This window comes from Manis pentadactyla, chromosome 2 (assembly GCF_030020395.1).
Source record: "Manis pentadactyla isolate mManPen7 chromosome 2, mManPen7.hap1, whole genome shotgun sequence".
In the NCBI taxonomy this organism is placed as follows: Eukaryota; Metazoa; Chordata; class Mammalia; order Pholidota; family Manidae; genus Manis; species Manis pentadactyla.
In genome coordinates, this window is record NC_080020.1 from 12,254,027 (window position 1) to 12,271,437 (window position 17,411).

The window sequence follows — 17,411 nt, forward strand, 5'->3', positions numbered from 1 at the left end:
ATGCACCCCTATGTTTATTGCAGCACTATTTACAATAGCCAAGAATTGGAAGCAACCTAAATGTCCATCAATAGATGAATGGATAAAGAAGATGTGGTACATATACACAATGGAATACTACTCAGCCATAAGAAAAGGGCAAATCCAATCATTTGCAGCAACATGGATGGAGCTGGAGGGTATTATGCTCAGTGAAACAAGCCAAGCGGAGGAAGAGAAATACCAAATGATTTCACTTATCTGTGGAATATAAGAACAAAGGAAAAACTGAAGGAACAAAACAGCACCAGAATCACAGAACTCAAGAATGGACTAACAGGTACCAAAGGGAAAGGGACTGGGGAGGATGGGTGGGTAGGGAGGGATAAGGGGGGGGGAGAAGTAGGGGGGTATTAAGATTAGCATGCATGGGGGGGTGGGAGAAAGGGGAGGGCTGTACAACACAGAGAAGGCAAGTAGTGATTCTACAACATTTTGCTATGCTGATGGTCAGTGACTGTAAAGGGCTTTATAGGGGGGACCTGGTATAGGGGAGAGCCTAGTAAACATAATATTCGTCATGTAAGTGTAGATTAGTGATACCAAAAACAAAGCAAAAAAAAAAAGGGGCAGTTCCTGTGTGGTAACCTCCAATGAGTTCTACACAAGGGTATAAAGGGCATATAAAAGTGTAGGCAAAGGGTCTGTTTGCGTCTATACAGAAGATCAAAGCCTAATTGGGCTACCCCGAAAATGAACTAAGATACGATATGAAAGAGAACTTCCAACATCAGCACTCTCTGGAAGACTCATGCCAGAAGATGATCATCAAAAAACCCCAACAAAGATCCATGCACTGCTACAGCTGTAGATGCACTCATCCCACCAGTTCCTGGACTTGCCATGGGAATGAGGAAGGAGGTATCTAAGCTGGCCTGTGCATACAGTAAAACAACAAATTTGACTGGATCTATACTGTTGGAACTCAACCAAGAATTTGGAGAAGTGCAAATTGTAGCGCTCCAAAATCTTACAACTACAGACTATTTACTGTTAAAAGAACATAAGGGATGTGAACATTCCCCAGGAATGGGTTGTTTTAATTTGTCTGATTTCTCTCAGACTGTTCAAGTTCAGTTGGACAATATCCACCATATCATAGATAAGTTTTCACAAATGCCTAAGGTGCCTAACTGGTTTTCTTGGTTTCACTGGAGATGGCTGGTAATTACAGATATACTTTGGTTATGTAACTATACTCCTATTATGTTAATGTGTGTGCACAATTTAAGTAGTAGCTTAAAACCTATACATGCTGAAGTTACTCTACAAGAAGATATGTCAAAGAAATAATCAATCTTCCCATGTTTTCTCCCGCCTGCTACTTCTATAGCTTTTCTTCTTCCTTCCTAATTACAACCCTTAAATAGAATTCGTGCCTCATATCAAATTTACCGAGTATCATAATTCTTCCAAGTGGTAAAGATACCTCAAGACAAATGCTGGGCATAGAAGCCACAGGGCATAAATATGCAAAGAAGTAAAAAGCTAACTTTTTCAAACAATAAGGCTTCCCTCTCACTTACCAACTTCACATTTTCCTGTATGGCCCCGGAAGATGACTGGTTAGCCAGAGACGGGTAAGATTCCTCAAGGGAGGAACAACCTAAGACAGGCACAGTCGCAGGGGGGCCATCAGGTGAGAAATTGGGGATCAACAGAGGTGAGGCTTAGAACCTCACCCCCCTGTTCTGAGAGAAATCTTCTGCATCCGTGGATGTTTTATTGCCCTGGTCTAGCTTGGATTAACACATAGTCTACAGGCACACACCTGATCATCTACATTTGCTCTCTTACAACACTAAACTATGTTTTCTACCTTTATCTTGTATCTACCTACCACTTCAGCATTTTATTAAAAATAATAATAATAAAGAGAGAAATGTGGTATCCACATATAAATCAAGTATAAAAACCAAATGAGTATTCATATTTGAACTGACTGTTTATAGTTAATAATGCATGAGCAAAACCGAAAGTTTCTGTGATGACTGCCCTTGTACTGTTCACCATGTAACTTATTCATTATGTAAGAATTCGTTCTCCATGTAAGAACTTGTTTGTTATGCCTCAGAAGATTGGAGACTGACGAAAATTAGGCTTGGGGTGGATTAATGATTGTGCATTGAGCATTGACTCCCCTATACAGAATTTTATTGTCGTTAACAACCATTTGATCAATAAATATGAGAGATGCCCTCACAAAGAAAAAAAAAAAAAAAGGACAGACTTCCAATGGTAAAATAAATAAGTAACCGGGATGTAATGTATAGCATAAGGAATATAGTCAAGATATTGTAACAGCTTGGTAGGGTGATAGCTGGAACCTAGAATTATGTATATAAATGTTTTATCACTGTGTTGTACACTTGAAACTAATGTAATGTAATACTGTGCGTCAACTACCCTTCAATAAAAAATAATTATTTAAAAAAAAAAATCCTGACCCCTTAGCATTATATTAAATTTCATCCACAGAGAGAAAAAATATCTGCTATTCATGAACTTTTTCCAACCAACAAATTCCCAAGTACTGCAGCAGCAAATGATTCTCAGAATAAACTGCAGTGAATAAAAATTTTAAATGACAAAAAAAAAAAAATCAATAAATGCTTCTAGTCACCCCAGAAAAGAATTTCAGACTATTAACCAAATTTTTAATTATAGTTCTTTGGGTAGTGAGATTCCAAGTAATTTTATTTTTTTTCTCATTTATATCGATTTTTTTCTACAATAAATGGATTATTTTTTAAAAGGGATAAATGAGGTTTAAAACTATTCAATTGCTGTAAAATCTAAAGTATCCTCAGAACAAAGGGTAATGGTTACAATCCCATTAATCAAGCGAACTGCTTCAAAGGTCTGTCTTAGATATGTCTTGGAAGTCATTCCAAACCAAACATGCTCAGGTTGACGTAAGTTACCTTATATAGTACAACAGTGCTTAGAAATCTGAGCACTGAATAAACTTCACTGACGAAGGATTCACCAAACTTAAGCCTCCAATGTAATAATTTCTCTAACAACACCCTAGTACACTGTCTCAGCAAAGGAGGTGGTTTTCTCAGCCTAAGAACTGCGATCATGGTTGACATTAACCATTTTTTGTGATATGCCTCTATGCAACACCATGCAATTAGCGATTTTCCTCACTTAGGAGCCAGCCACGATGAGCGTCATCAGGCCCCGCTGACAGGCTGTGCCTGCCTGTCTCTCTCTGCTCTGATGCTTTCAAGGAACACCATTAGCACTAAAGGTAGACACAGGCTCTGGGTTCACCCCACCCCAAGTCAGATTCCACAGACACGGATCACCAATCATGAATAAACCCATTGTATGGGAATGATTTTTAAATAACTACAGTAGAACAAGAGAGTACTCCCAGTTCTTCCGTGAAAAACAGAAACAAAAGCATGACTGTTAGACAAGAGTTTAGGATGTTCAGTTGAAAGTTCTGATGGATTCAACTAACTCTTTCAATACCATTAATAATAAACATCCCCCACTTTCACTTGAACAGAGAAAATGTTAATAAAAGAATATTCTTTGTTACTGGTAGGAATTATTTTAAAAATCATGGTTTACAAGGCAGTAATTAAAGAAATTTAACCCTGAATTTGCTCAGAATAAGGAAATAAGTTGCCACACTAACCAAAGATGTGTCAACAGTTTCAGTGAGACTCACTGAAATCGCTATACTTGTTTTTTCCAATTCTTCTCCACCCCATCCTTTGAACCCACTCCAATCAGGAATTTATCTCCACAACCCTCTCCAAACAACTCTTGAAAGGTTACCAATGACCTCCACTCTGCCAAATCCAATAATTAATTTCAGACCTCATCTCGCTGGATCTATGAAGCAGCCTTTGATAATTGTTCCTTCCCTCCTTCTCAGAAGACTGTTCTATTTGGTTCCCGAGATAGCCGCCTCTCTCATTTTCTACCTACTTCAATGGTCACACCTTCATGGTTCCCTTTGTGGGCTCTCATTCCCCAGACTTTTAAACAATGAAGCTTAATTCTTCACCCCTTCACCATCTCTAGTTAACCCTGGGGGGGTCTCAAGTCCTATACCTTTAAAATGGCACACAGACTACTCCCAAGAACGTCTCTGCACCTGGGACCTCTCCCCTGAGCTCCCAGTCTTATATATTCAACTGCTTGGTGGTATCTCACAGCCACCCCGACCCTAACACGTCCAAAGGGGCTCCTGATGCCCCTTCCTCCTTACAAGCCCCTCCTACAGTCTTCGTCCCAGGAATGGCAACTCAATCTGTTCAGCCACTCAGGTCCAAACCCTGGAGTCTTATCCTTCTTACATGCCTCATTCAGTGTCAGCAAGTCCTGTCAGCTTCACTATCGGTGACCATAAGATGCACCCAGAACCTCACACCTCCCGTCACGGATGCTGCCAGCGCTGCTCCAGACTTCCCGCCACCTCCCTTCCGGACCAGCACAACAGCCTGCTCCCAGGGCTCCACTTCTGTCCTTCCCTCACTTTAGTCTGCACCTACCCTGCAGCTAGACACCCCTTTAAAAAGTGAATCAGACCACCTTGCTCTTCTGCTCAGATTTCATCAATGACTACTCTTTTCACTCAGAATAAAAGCCAAGTCATCACAAAGACCAACCTACAAGGCTCCCAGGTGAAGGTCCTGCCATTTCTCTGATTCCCTCTGTCATTCCCTCCCTCACCCACACGCTCCAGTGACACTGTCCAGACTGGGGAGGGACGCATCAGCCCTGGGACTCCGCACTGAGTAAACCACCGTCCTGGGGCACTCTTCCTCCGGAGAGAGCTGGCGATACTACTCACCATCCAAATCAGGATCGCCTGCAGAGTTGGGAGGGGACGTTATTAAAATTATGCCAGGACCACAGGTGTACACAGACTATCGCAGGCAAGGCGGGATATGCGGTCCCCTACCCAAATCTGTCCAAACACCACGCCATTAGAGAATTTCCCTGAGATTCTGCATAACAGAGTAACCTCTGCCCGCCACACTTTTCATGTCCCCTTTGTCCTCCTCTACGTCCATTGATAACTCTTATTACTTACACATAAAAACAAAAAAAAAAATGTTCTTTTAAATAGTCTCTCTGTCCTTTATATATAAGTACCTTCAAAGGTTTAAAAGAATGATTAATTGAACCTGCCTAAAATTTAATCTGGAAAAAAATTTGCTCAAGCAACATTTCCAGTGTACCACAACCTTCTGCCCTCACTGAAGGATGCTGAAGAGCAAACAGAGTTATATGCTGATCTTCCCCATAGGTAAATATTATAGAAGTTCATTATCTGGATCGTAGGAAAAATGGACAGAAATTTTCAATTGCTGTAGCACCAGCCTTGAAAAAAGAAAATTTCACTACCAAGAGTTACCATAAGGATTAAAAGGGGTCACTCACAGAGTGCCAGTACTCACAAAAAGCACTTGACAGACGTGAGTTTTTGTTACTGAGAGGCTTTTTTAGGCCACTGCTTAAGATATGGGACCTACATTTTCTGCAACAGAAGTCTCCTAACAATATAAGCATTTCTAAACATATCTTTCAAAAGCGTTCTCTCCACACCAAACAAAAGTCCTCATATTACACATTAAGACATCATTTTCATCTTGAAGCAAGTAAAGACTGTGTGCCTGTGGGTATGAATGTATGTGTTCATGTATTTTAAGCAACGAGCCATGGAGCTTCCTGTCATCAGAGAAAAGATCAAATTAGGAAAGCAGACGTTTGTAAAAGAAAGGTAGAAAATAAGCTGTAACTGTGACTTATGAGAATTTACTGTGGGTCAGACTTTTCTAGATAGAGAGCGCAGGATTCGACCCCAGGCATTCTAGAGCCATGAGAACAACAGAAACAAAACAGCAGACTTCTGAGTGACCACAGGAATTTCTCACGGTTGCTCTACAAAGTACTCTAAAGAATCCATTTGGTGTTAACGGTCTAACTTTTATAAAATTAACCATATCAATGGGGCCCAATAGCATTCTGTGTACTCCTGAATCCCACGTCTTGCCTATACATTAGCCAGTGCTAGATACTGTTTAGTGACTGACTCTCAGCATCTATTTCCAGCCTCTTTCATGTTTTTCTCTATTCTTCAAGGACTGTTAGGCTAAAAACAGACACCCTTATTAGCAGAATTAAGGGTGGATCCTATCAACAAGATATATTTGTTTAAGATTTAGAAGACAGAAAGGAGACAGCTATTCATTCCGGGCACGGAAAGTATTCTGCAGTCTCTCACCTAGTCCCGGCTTCCCGGGTGTAGGGAAGCTGCATGCCCGCAGTGGCTTCCTGACGTCTTCTGGGGCAGCAGCCACAGTGGCGGGACCTTGGCAGTAAAGCTTCAGAAGGCAGGAGCCTGAAACCCACCTAGGACATGCCGACTTCTGCTCCTTCAACTTTTCTACTAATACTGCAAGAATCTAATTTCCTGCTTTAACTTTATATCTGAAACTAGTTTCTGTGCCAGTGAGTGAATTAACATCTCTCAGCCCCAAACCTACCGTTCTATGTTCAGTGTGTGACACTGGAGCTGGGAACTCTACACATATTCTGATTTGCCAGAGGGTCCCTGCCAGGCTCTGCTAGTAGGGGACGCAAGAGAGAGAAAGAGAGGCTGCCAATATGGAGGGGAAAAGAGCTTGCTCCTTGTTTGCCTCCTGTGGCTTCCTGTTGGCTTGCAATTCCCTTGAGTTACCTCTTCACCCCGGCAGTGCGGCTCCTTCCTCCAGCGGGAGATAAATCCAGTCTTCAGAATTTTCCAACACTTGCAAACTTCCTTCACTGCTGCCCCTCCCTGGCCCCAATGCAGACACACTAGCCAGCCAAGCACCTCCCCTTCCTCAGAGCACTCACATTTTCAGCTTTGAGAGTCCTCTCTCTGAGGTCAAAAAATCTTACAAAGTCCAATATTTTCCCTTCGTTCCCTCAGCCCTAGGGGTCGTGCTACCAACAAAGTACCAAAGTACAGGGCAAATTATTCTGAAAAGGACAAGAGAGTATTTTAGGATTTGGGGGCCACAAAGTCTCTGTCTCAGCTCATCAACCCTACCACTGATCGATGAAAGAAGCCATGGGAAATGTGCAGAGGAACAGGGATGGCTGTGTTCAATAAAACTCTATTTGCAAAAACAGACTTTTCCAGAGGGCTATAATTCCCTGCCCTTAGCTGTATAAAAAGAATTCTTTTTTTATACTTCCAGTTACCTAATTAACAACTCTACACCTAATTCACAATTCCTTACATTAAAACCACTCTGTTCAAATAACCTGACTGTTCCCATAGTTACGGTATCAGAAGGGCTCCTAAGAAACTGTCCAGAGATGGGACACTGGGATTCATTATTTCACCTGCTTGGGTTTGAAGGCAGTGATGATGATTCTATCGTCAGTGGAAGAAAAGGTCTGGCTGTCCATGGTGGGCAGTACCTAGTTATCTAAATTATCGTGTCTGATGTTCTTTCTTCGTCTTCCCGGTCACCCTCCTGCCTCTTCCCCGGGACCCAGAGGTGATACTGACCCACTACTCACTCTGCTCCCATGTCTCCCGATCCAGCTACGTTTCCCTGGAGTTCTCAAAATCAGAGACGACTGGCCAAGCTCTAGGAGCAGCACATTGTTACAAAAGAGAACTCCAAGTGGGGCAGATCTTTAAACTTAAAGCTAGTATTTATTAAGATGACCTGACAGAGGCAGAAGTGGATTACGTGAATTCTGCTTCCAGGCATCATAAACTAATTGATATACCAGACTTGTGAACAACTAGAAAACTGGGGGGGGGGGGGGTACTATACGAAACACCTGTTTTTAGACATTGGACAATAGGCACCATGAACCATGATCCTTGAAAAGAGAGAAGTTAATGAGGTGAGCCATACAACAGCTGAGGCTTTCTGATGGGAGGTACTTCACAAATTGTGATCCAGGGAAGAGGAATCTAGGCAGAATATGATGTTATAACTAATACGAGGAGACAGAAATTAGAGCCAGAGGATGCCAGGTGCTTGGGATTTACAGAGCAGCACGCTGGTGAGAAACTCCACACAGAAAGAGCTTGAGAAATCTGTAAGAGCTCCATTGTGTCTCTGGCCAAACACTGAGTTATGAATGAGTTAGGGAGAAACACCAAGGGATTTGGCAAAAAGAAAGTGTGTGTGTGTATATATATATATATATATATATATATATATATATATATATATATATATATAAAAGAAATATCAGGCCTACAGGATGAACAATTCCAAGAGTGCATATAAGAACAGGGGATATTTAAGTTATACCCAGCCATAGTGGAAAAACTACAGGGGCAGTTCCAAAGAGTCTCAGCTTTTAAGTAAAGTTAAAATAGTTCTAGAGTAAAGACTACTATAGAGCCACAAGTCACTGCCTACCAAAACTCTATAGTCTCTAAAAGCAAATAATATAATTTATTTATAACAGAAGACAACAGCAAAACAGCAGAGCAAGCAAACAGTAAACAAAAAAAAACTACATACAAAAGATGACAGGAAAATATGACCTAAAACCAAGAGAAAAATTAACAAACAGAAACAGAGATGACAGAGAAATAGAATCACTAGAGGAGAAATTTTAAAGATCTATCATGAATACACTTGAAGAATATACAAGAAAACTTGAATGTAATAAAAAGAAATAGAAGAATCAAATGTTTCATACATTATAGCTAGAAAAAATTAGTACTTGATATGTTCAAGTCCAATACACTGAAACTATAAAATATTGCTAAAAGCAACCAAAGAAGACCTAAGTAAATAAGGGACATACTGTGTGCATGGATTGGAAATCTCAATATGATTAAAATGTCAAATTGCTCCAAATTTATCTATAGATTTAATGTAATCTCCATAAAAATCTCAGCAGGTTTTTAGAGAAGTTGACAACCTGATTCTAAAATGCAAAGGTCCTAGAACAACTAAAACAATCTTGAAAAAGAAGAAAATTGGAGGATTTCAAGACTTGCTAAAAAATTACCACAATTAAGACACTGTGGAACTGGGCATATAAAGAGATATATATACATGAATGGAATAAACTAGAGGTCTAGAAATAGAGTAACATATATGGTCAATTGATTTCAATAAAATATAGTATTTTTCACAAATTATACAGGAAAACCTAGATATCCATATGGGAAATAAAATGGACCTCCATCTTTACCTCATTCTATGCACAAAAAATGGATCACAGACTTAAATTTATAACGTCTAACTATAAAACTCCTAGAAGAAAACAAGAGGAAATCTTCCCTACCTTGGATTAAGTGCGTATTTCTTAGACTAACAAAGCTCTAATCATACAACAAGAAAATGGATTTCAACAAAAGAAACTTCTCTTCAAATGATACATGTATTCGTTTTTTATTGTTTTATAACACATTATCACAAATTAAGCAGCTTAGAACAACACACACATTTATTAGCTCAATTTCCATGCATCAGGCATCTGTGTGGACAGTTGGGCTCAATCCGCTGCTCAGGGTCTCACAAGGCTATAAGCAACTTGCTGGTCAATCTAGAGTCTCACCTGAAGGTTTAACTGGGAAAGGACCTCTTTCCAACCTTCCTCAGGCAGGTGTCATCTTGCAGCTGCAGGACTAAGGTCCCAATTCTATTGGTGGCAGTAGTCTAGAGCCACTCTCAGCAACTAGAGGCTGCCTCCGTTCCCTGCTACATGGGCCTTTTCTATAGGCTTTCTCACAATATGGCAGCTTGCTTCTTAAAGCCATCCAAAGAGAGAAGTATCTCATTCAAATCTGCTAAACTGGAGTCTTAAATAATGTAACATAATTAAGGGAGTGACATCCCATTACCCTTGCCATAGTCTACTGGTTAGAACTCACAGGTTCCACACACATTCAAAGAGAGGGAATTACACAACATTTGGACACCAGGAGGGAGCAACTGTTGAGGTCCCCTAGATCTATCCTCTCTACCATTGTTCACAAATATCTCCAGTACATCTCTCTACCATGGGCCTTGTCTCCAGGACATATAAAGAATCCATCATTCAATAAGACAACATAAAACCCAATTTAAAACTGGACAAAAGACTTGACAGAGACTTCACAAAGACTTTTTAATGAACATTAATTACAGGAAAAGGTGCTCAATGTTGATAGTCAACAGGGAAATGCAAATTGAAGCCACAGTAAGTTATCACTATGTGCCCACTAAAATGGCTAAAATTAAAATGACTGAAAATAACAAACACGGGTGAAGATGTGAGGCTATGAAAATTCTCAGACAGTACTAGTGGGAGTGTAAAATGGAAAGTGTCTGACAGTTTCTTTTAGAGCTAATTTCCTTTATGACATTTTCTTTATGACCAACAATTCCACTCCTAGGTATTTATCCATGAGAATGAAAACACGTGTCCACATGAAAACCTGTAGAAAAAGTGTTCTCAGAAGCTTTAATCATAATAACCTCAAACTGGAAATTACTGAGATGTCCATCAATAGATGAATGGATAAACAAACTGTGGGGTAGCCATACAATGTGCAATACCACAAGGCAGTAAAATAAACTAATGATACAAGCAGCAACATAGATGAACATCAAAACAGCTTTTCTGGGAGAAAGAAGCCAGGCAAAAACAGAGTCCATGGTTTGGTTCCTTTCACGTGATAGTCTAACCCATCATGACAGAAAGCAGACCTGTGGCTGCCAGTGGATGAGGAGGGTTGCCTGCAAAGGGACGTGAGGGAACTTTCTGGAATAATGGAAATGTTCACATTGTAGAATTCAGTGGATGTTGTAATCACAGACTCACCAGGCATCTTTCCGTGGGAGTTAGCATGATGGCAGGGAAGAGTGGGACCTTAGGAACTGGAATGGGAACTTCTGTAGCCGTCTGGATGAATCCAAATCCCATTCCCTCTCCTTTGCCAGCAGGACAGACCTTCCTCCTCTCTCTCTGAGGACAGCCATACACCATGCTTGAAAATCCTATACTGGCATAACTTTTAGCAACAGATTCTGTGTATCAGTAGGGTGAGGCTAAACACAGGATACCTTCCCTACCCCCATGCAATATTTCAACTATAACTTTCACGCATGCACATATGCGTGCGCATGCGCACACACACACACAAACACACACACACACAATCCAAAGGCAATCTGCAGATTCTGTCTTTAAAGTCATCCAGAGACCTGAAGTACTGGAGCAGCTCTGCTGTGCTCAGTACAGAAAGTCTCCAATATAGTAAGTTCCACAGTGGCTCCAGTCAGCAAAATGGGAAGAGCTGAGAAACCAGGGCAAGGGGGTACCCTTCCCAATGGGTAAAGCAGAAGTTTTCCACCTCAACTCTGTCATGTTCCACCAGCAACAATTAAATCTCCTGGCCACACCCACACAGGGATGAGGGGAAATGCAGTCTCTGCCACAGACATCATTAATGAACTTTACATGATCTTGTTTTCATTCCTAAGCAGCAATTCTACCGTTGATTATACACACTCATTACACAGACCTTTTTTATTTTTTTAATTCACGAATTAATATTTTGCTCCAAATAAATCCTTAACAATATATCCTTTGTGCATGTATATTCCACGAGTTACCACACATTAGAACAGCTACACTTTCATCTAAACGTGCAACCAATTGCATATATTTCACAACTTGTTCAATTGCTTGTTTTTTCAGAAAACCCAAGTGAGATTCTCTACATGTCTTCCACCCACATCTATTTTAACTGCTGCCATGGTTTTTCTCTATATTACGGCATCAGAAAAAAACAAATGCTCTCCAAATGGTGCGGCACTTTTTCATTTTTATTAACAAATATTAAAAGATGCTTATCATTCAATGGCAGGCATATTTGAGAAGTTCTAGAGTTAACTAATGTGATTATTACATTGTCTTTTTATTAAATTGCTAATAAAATTGTAGCTTCTTATTCTCATACACAGGATTCCTAATTTTTAGTCTTGCTTATTCTGATAGCTTCATATTACCACAGCTAATCTTTCAAGACACCAAATACACTTTGGGAAAGATTCGTGATTAATGACAATAGCCTTATGGGTAATTTTGAGATTTGTTTAACTTGTCAGACCTGATCACTGACTTAACTCATCACTTAAAGAAAAGCTAGAAATAGCACATGGGTCCAGCAATGCCGGGTCGTTGCATTTCTGCTTACACTATTTTTCTCAATTCCTATTTTTTTATAGGAATCCTTTTAAACCAACACGTTCTGAGAGTCAGTTTAACTAAACCTAAATGCAGACTTATAAATCCATCCAACCAGCACACACACAAATGGCAATATTCTGCAATGGGCTAAAACCATATAAAAGCGTGAGGCCCCCTTCCCATGGGCACTTCACACCACCTTCCTCCTTCCCATTCCTCCCTGACCAGTTTCCGGTGTGTATGCCAGAAACAGGATCGGGTGTGCCAGTACCGATCTATAGGTTATTGTCAGTAAAACTGATTTCACAGGACTTTTGTTTTAAACCTAAGAAAAGAAAATCACACTTCCTTCCGGCATCCTGACAACATATCAGTATCCAGTGTCCCCCGGAGGTGCACATCATTACCTCCCCGCCCTCCGTCCACATAGCTCATCTGTATTACAGAACTTAGATGGTACACTGACAACAGCCGATAAACAAGACAGAGAGAAATCCTCATCATTTATAAGCACTTGGAGTGCTACCCTGGACGCACCTACCAGGCAGGTGAAGGTGATGCACGCCACACCTGGGCCTTTCGGGTAAGGCCCTTATTCCCCACACTCGCACGGGAGACGAAAGACAGGAGGCCGGGCCCAAAGATCCTAATTCTTGGGCCATTTCCTTTTTCCCCGTCTTGTTCGCTTCATCATCAGAGCTCTTGACCCAAAAAGCCCAACTCGAGGAGCCCGGCCAGGGATCCGCTCTCTATCTAATTCCCTGCCCGAGGACTGCGCTTTTATTCCACATCTACAAAACGGCATTTTAAAGAGAATACGGAAGCCTTTAACCCAACTGAGGACGAGGGGGAAGACGAAAGGGAGAAGGCGAGAAAGGGGAGGAGGGAGAGGGGAAGGAGAGAAGGACTCAGAAATACGAGTGCCCCTCTGAGCGGGGGACAAAAAAGGACATACATGGAAACTGCACCCCTGCTCAGCAGATACTGGGCATGTTAAAGTCATTACACTAAGCGATGAAGTTCAGAGCCGGTTAAGGAAGAAGCCTTCTTAACAGGGCAGTCAGGCGCAAAGCCGTGAAGCCTTCTGTGTGGCTTCAGGACTCACGCCTTAATCCAGGTAACCCCAAAGTCTCGCTCTGCGCTCGAGCATTACAGTGCCGCGCTATGTAGAGTCAAAACCCATCTCTCGGATGCCGGGCTCACTTCTGAGTCGGCTCCAGAGACAGAGGTTTGTTTTATGATCGTGGACACCCTGGAACTGGAAAATCATCAGAAAGCAAAGGAGCTCCGGGCACCACCATGTGATGCAACACATAGTAGGTCTTATTAACACTTCATATTTAACTATTAAACCCAATTAAAACTATCCCATTTTAAATGCAAAATTCTAGATGAATATAATCGAGTATTATCACAAAGCAATATTCTAAGCTTACTGTTTTGAAGTTTAAAGATACAACTTTATCACATCTGTTCATAAAAATAGAAAATAGAATAGTTTTATAATTGTTTTTTGGTAAAAAAAAAAAAATACCTTATTATCAGTTTTAGTAGAAATAAACAGAGTTTCATAAAGTGATATCAAATACAACTTGTGAAAAACTACTTACATCCAAAGAGTCCTCCTTCAGTAGGATAAGGGCCATATTCTGTGACACCAACCGGCAGGAATATCCTAGAAAGTAAGAGGAAGAGAAAGCGCACATAAATGTACCATTCTTTCCATGAATGCATCATTCTTCAATGGTTATTTGCATTCAGCCTCCTTTCTTTTATCTTCCTCCGCTGTATTTTAATCCCACTGGCTCATACCGAGGGAACGGGCAGGCGTGAGGGGTAGGAAAAGAAGCGATAAACTGACCATGATTCTTTCAGACAGCTGGAACAGAGCTGGGTGTGAAGGTCTTCATAACTAACAGCTAAAATAAATGTTTGTCAGTTTTCTGCACATGTGTCTTTATCCTTGTCATCCTCGTATAACATTAGGATAAGCCCTGGATTATCTAAAATAACAGCAAACACTTTAGGAAGACAAATGGAATCGACTGGTCCTCCTAAATCAGCATCTATGTGCCTATCCTAGTCTCAAGAGCCTTCCTTTGTTTTTTTTTTTCTTTAAAGAGTATGTACTTCTCACAACAGGTTTCAAAGAAATACTAGTATACATTGAGGAAATCACTTTTCCTACCCAAAGTTTAAAGCAATCCCCATTTCCCAAATCATATCTGAGTTTTTTTTTAAAAAGTTTGCTTGGGGCCTGTGCATACAGTAAAACAACAAATTTGACTGGATCTATACTGTTGGAACTCAACCAAGAATTTGGAGAAGTGCAAATTGTAGCGCTCCAAAGTCTTACAACTACAGACTATTTACTGTTAAAAGAACATATGGCATGTGAACAGTCCTCAGGAATGGGTTGTTTTAATTTGTCTGATTTCTCTCAGACTGTTCAAGTTCAGTTGGACAATATCCACCATGTCATAGATAAGTTTTCACAAATGCCTAAGGTGCCTAACTGGTTTTCTTGGTTTCACTGGAGATGGCTGGTAATTACAGATATGCTTTGGTTATGTAACTATACTCCTATTATGTTAATGTGTGTGCGCAATTTAAGTAGTAGCTTAAAACCTATTCATGCTGAAGTTACTCTACAAGAAGATATGCCAAAGAAATAATCAATCTTCCCATGTTTTCTTCCGCCTGCTACTTCTGTAGCTTTTCTTCTTCCTTCCTAATTACAACCCTTAAATAGAATTCGTGCCTCGTATCAAATTTATCGAGTATCATAATTCTTCCAAGTGGTAAAGATACCTCAAGACAAATGCTGGGCATAGAAGCCACAGGGCATAAATATGCAAAGATGTAAAAAGCTAACCTTTTCAAACAATAAGGCTTCTCTCTCACTTACCAACTTCACATTTCCCTGTATGGCCCCGGAAGATGACTGGTTAGCCAGAGACGGGTAAGATTCCTCAAGGGAGGAACAACCTAAGACAGGCACAGTCGCAGGGGGGCCATCAGGTGAGAAATTGGGGATCAACAGAGGTGAGGCTTAGAACCTCACCCCCCCTGTTCTGAGAGAAATCTTCTGCATCCGTGGATGTTTTATTGCCCTTGTCTAGCCTGGATTAACACATAGTCTACAGGCACACACCTGATCATCTACATTTGCTCTCTTACAACACTAAACTATGTTTTCTACCTTTATCTTGTATCTACCTACCACTTCAGCATCTTATTAAAAATAATAATAATAAAGAGAGAAATGTAGTATCCACACATAAATCAAGTATAAAAACCAAATGAGTATTCATATTTGAACTGACTGTGTATAGTTCATAATGCATGAGCAAAACTGAAAGTTTCTGTGATGACTGCCCTTGTACTGTTCACTATGTAACTTATTCATTATGTAAGAATTTGTTCTCCATGTAAGAACTTGTTTGTTATGCCTCAGAAGATTGGAGACTGACGAAAATTAGGCTTGGGGTGGATTAATGATTGTGCATTGAGCATTGACTCCCCTATACAGAATTTTATTGTCGTTAACAATCATTTGATCAATAAATATGAGAGATGCCCTCACAAAAAAAAAAAAAAAAAAAAAAAAAAAACACTGCTAACTAGAAAAAAAAAAAAAGTTTGCTTGGAACAAAAGTAATCCAATACTAATTCTTTTTTAACACTTTCCATTGCATATTTAAATAAAGTTATCTCAACGGGTTAAGCAAGATACTCTTTTCTGATTTTCCTCCCAGAAGGTGAACACGTTCTCTAGGAAGCTCTTCCCTGCTCAGGCTTTACAGCCCGCTCTGAAACAGGAGATGCTCGGTGACACTGTGCGCCGAGGTGAGAGCCTCTCCCTTCAACTCTGCACCCCCTGGGGAAAAGCGGCTCAGCAAATCCCCAGGAGGGGGTGTCTGCTGGAGCTCCCGTCTTTCTTCCCAGCCCCCATCTGCCCTTTCAGTGCCCCCTGGAGAGTTGGCCTCAAGGTGTGCTTTGTACCAACCTCCATCTCAGTTGATCTCTGAGAAAAGGCAAGAAAAGAATCCTTCCACCTGGAAAACTGGCCCTCACAACCCAGTTTTTCTCTCAGCATCTTAAGATAATGGATTAAGCATCACAGAAACATGAAGCAGATCATCAGCGTGTAGAATTTCAACCTTCGAGCAAGTACGTAGGTGAGAAGCTCAAGGAAGCGCCGTAACCAATGCTCTTCCTAAATCAAGGAGGATCCCAGAGTCTGAACTAAACAGAACGGCTGGAACGACCATTCGCACAGAGGCTGTTTGCGACTAGAAAAGGAGATAAGCATTTAACTAGTGGACCCGGCACGTGACTGCTGCAACCATGTGCTCAATTCTCCTCCTTTCCTCCTAAACAAACCCTATGAAAAGGCACCAAACAGAATATAAGACACACAAACATTAAGACCTAGAAAAACCCTGTTTTTTTTTTCAGGGGGTGTTGTGGACACCGAAAAATATTTTCATTTCTCTATTTTGGGATGTACACAGTATATCCTTCACTAATGACTGTCATTTGAGAAGAATATTTTGTGAATCACCTCAGAACACAAATTTTAACAAAATTATGGCTTGTAATCTAAGTGTTATTTTTTTAAAGCAAAGTATATATAGTCCAGGCTGTTAGCGGTTGCTATCTCAAGGAAGTGAGATTATTTTGCTTGTGAAAACCACTGCGTATTATTTTAAAAACTAAAACAAACTGATTAAAAAATCACAATACCACAAAGGCAAATGCCTATTAAACTTCTAACACAAAAACAAAAACGGGTGGGGGGGGTGGAGGGTGGAGTGAAACAATTTTCTGTACATTTTCCAATTTGTTCATGTATGTATTTTAACAATAGTGATGACTGCCAAGGAGACTTTCCCAGAATGCCATTCAAAGTTCTGCATGGTAGGACTGAAAGAATCAAACTCTCTGCTTCCGATTAAAATTTTATAAATGTATTTCTTCCTTGTTATAAATTCTTAGACTAGGCCCAGAAGGGAGGTCTATATATTTTATTTTCATTTACAAAAGGGGATATTGCAGCTTTAATTATTTCCCTCTATGTTCACATACTCTATCTCCAGAGACTTCCAGAAACTTCATGCAACATAAACTGTTACAAATTTAGTATAACTAATGTAAAAGGATTTGTTGGTCGTTTTTTGATTTGAACAACA

The 17,411-nt window shown here is 40.4% G+C and overlaps 1 protein-coding gene across 1 annotated transcript in view; it reads right to left on the reverse strand.

Annotated features, from left to right (window-relative positions):
- Positions 1–17,411, reverse strand: part of ATP8A2 (ATPase phospholipid transporting 8A2) — a 544,332-nt gene that overhangs the window by 337,303 nt on the left and 189,618 nt on the right. The window contains exon 24 of the mRNA XM_036917383.2: positions 13,827–13,891. Coding sequence (XP_036773278.1) covers positions 13,827–13,891 — 65 coding nt within the window. The remainder of the gene's footprint in view (positions 1–13,826; positions 13,892–17,411) is intronic.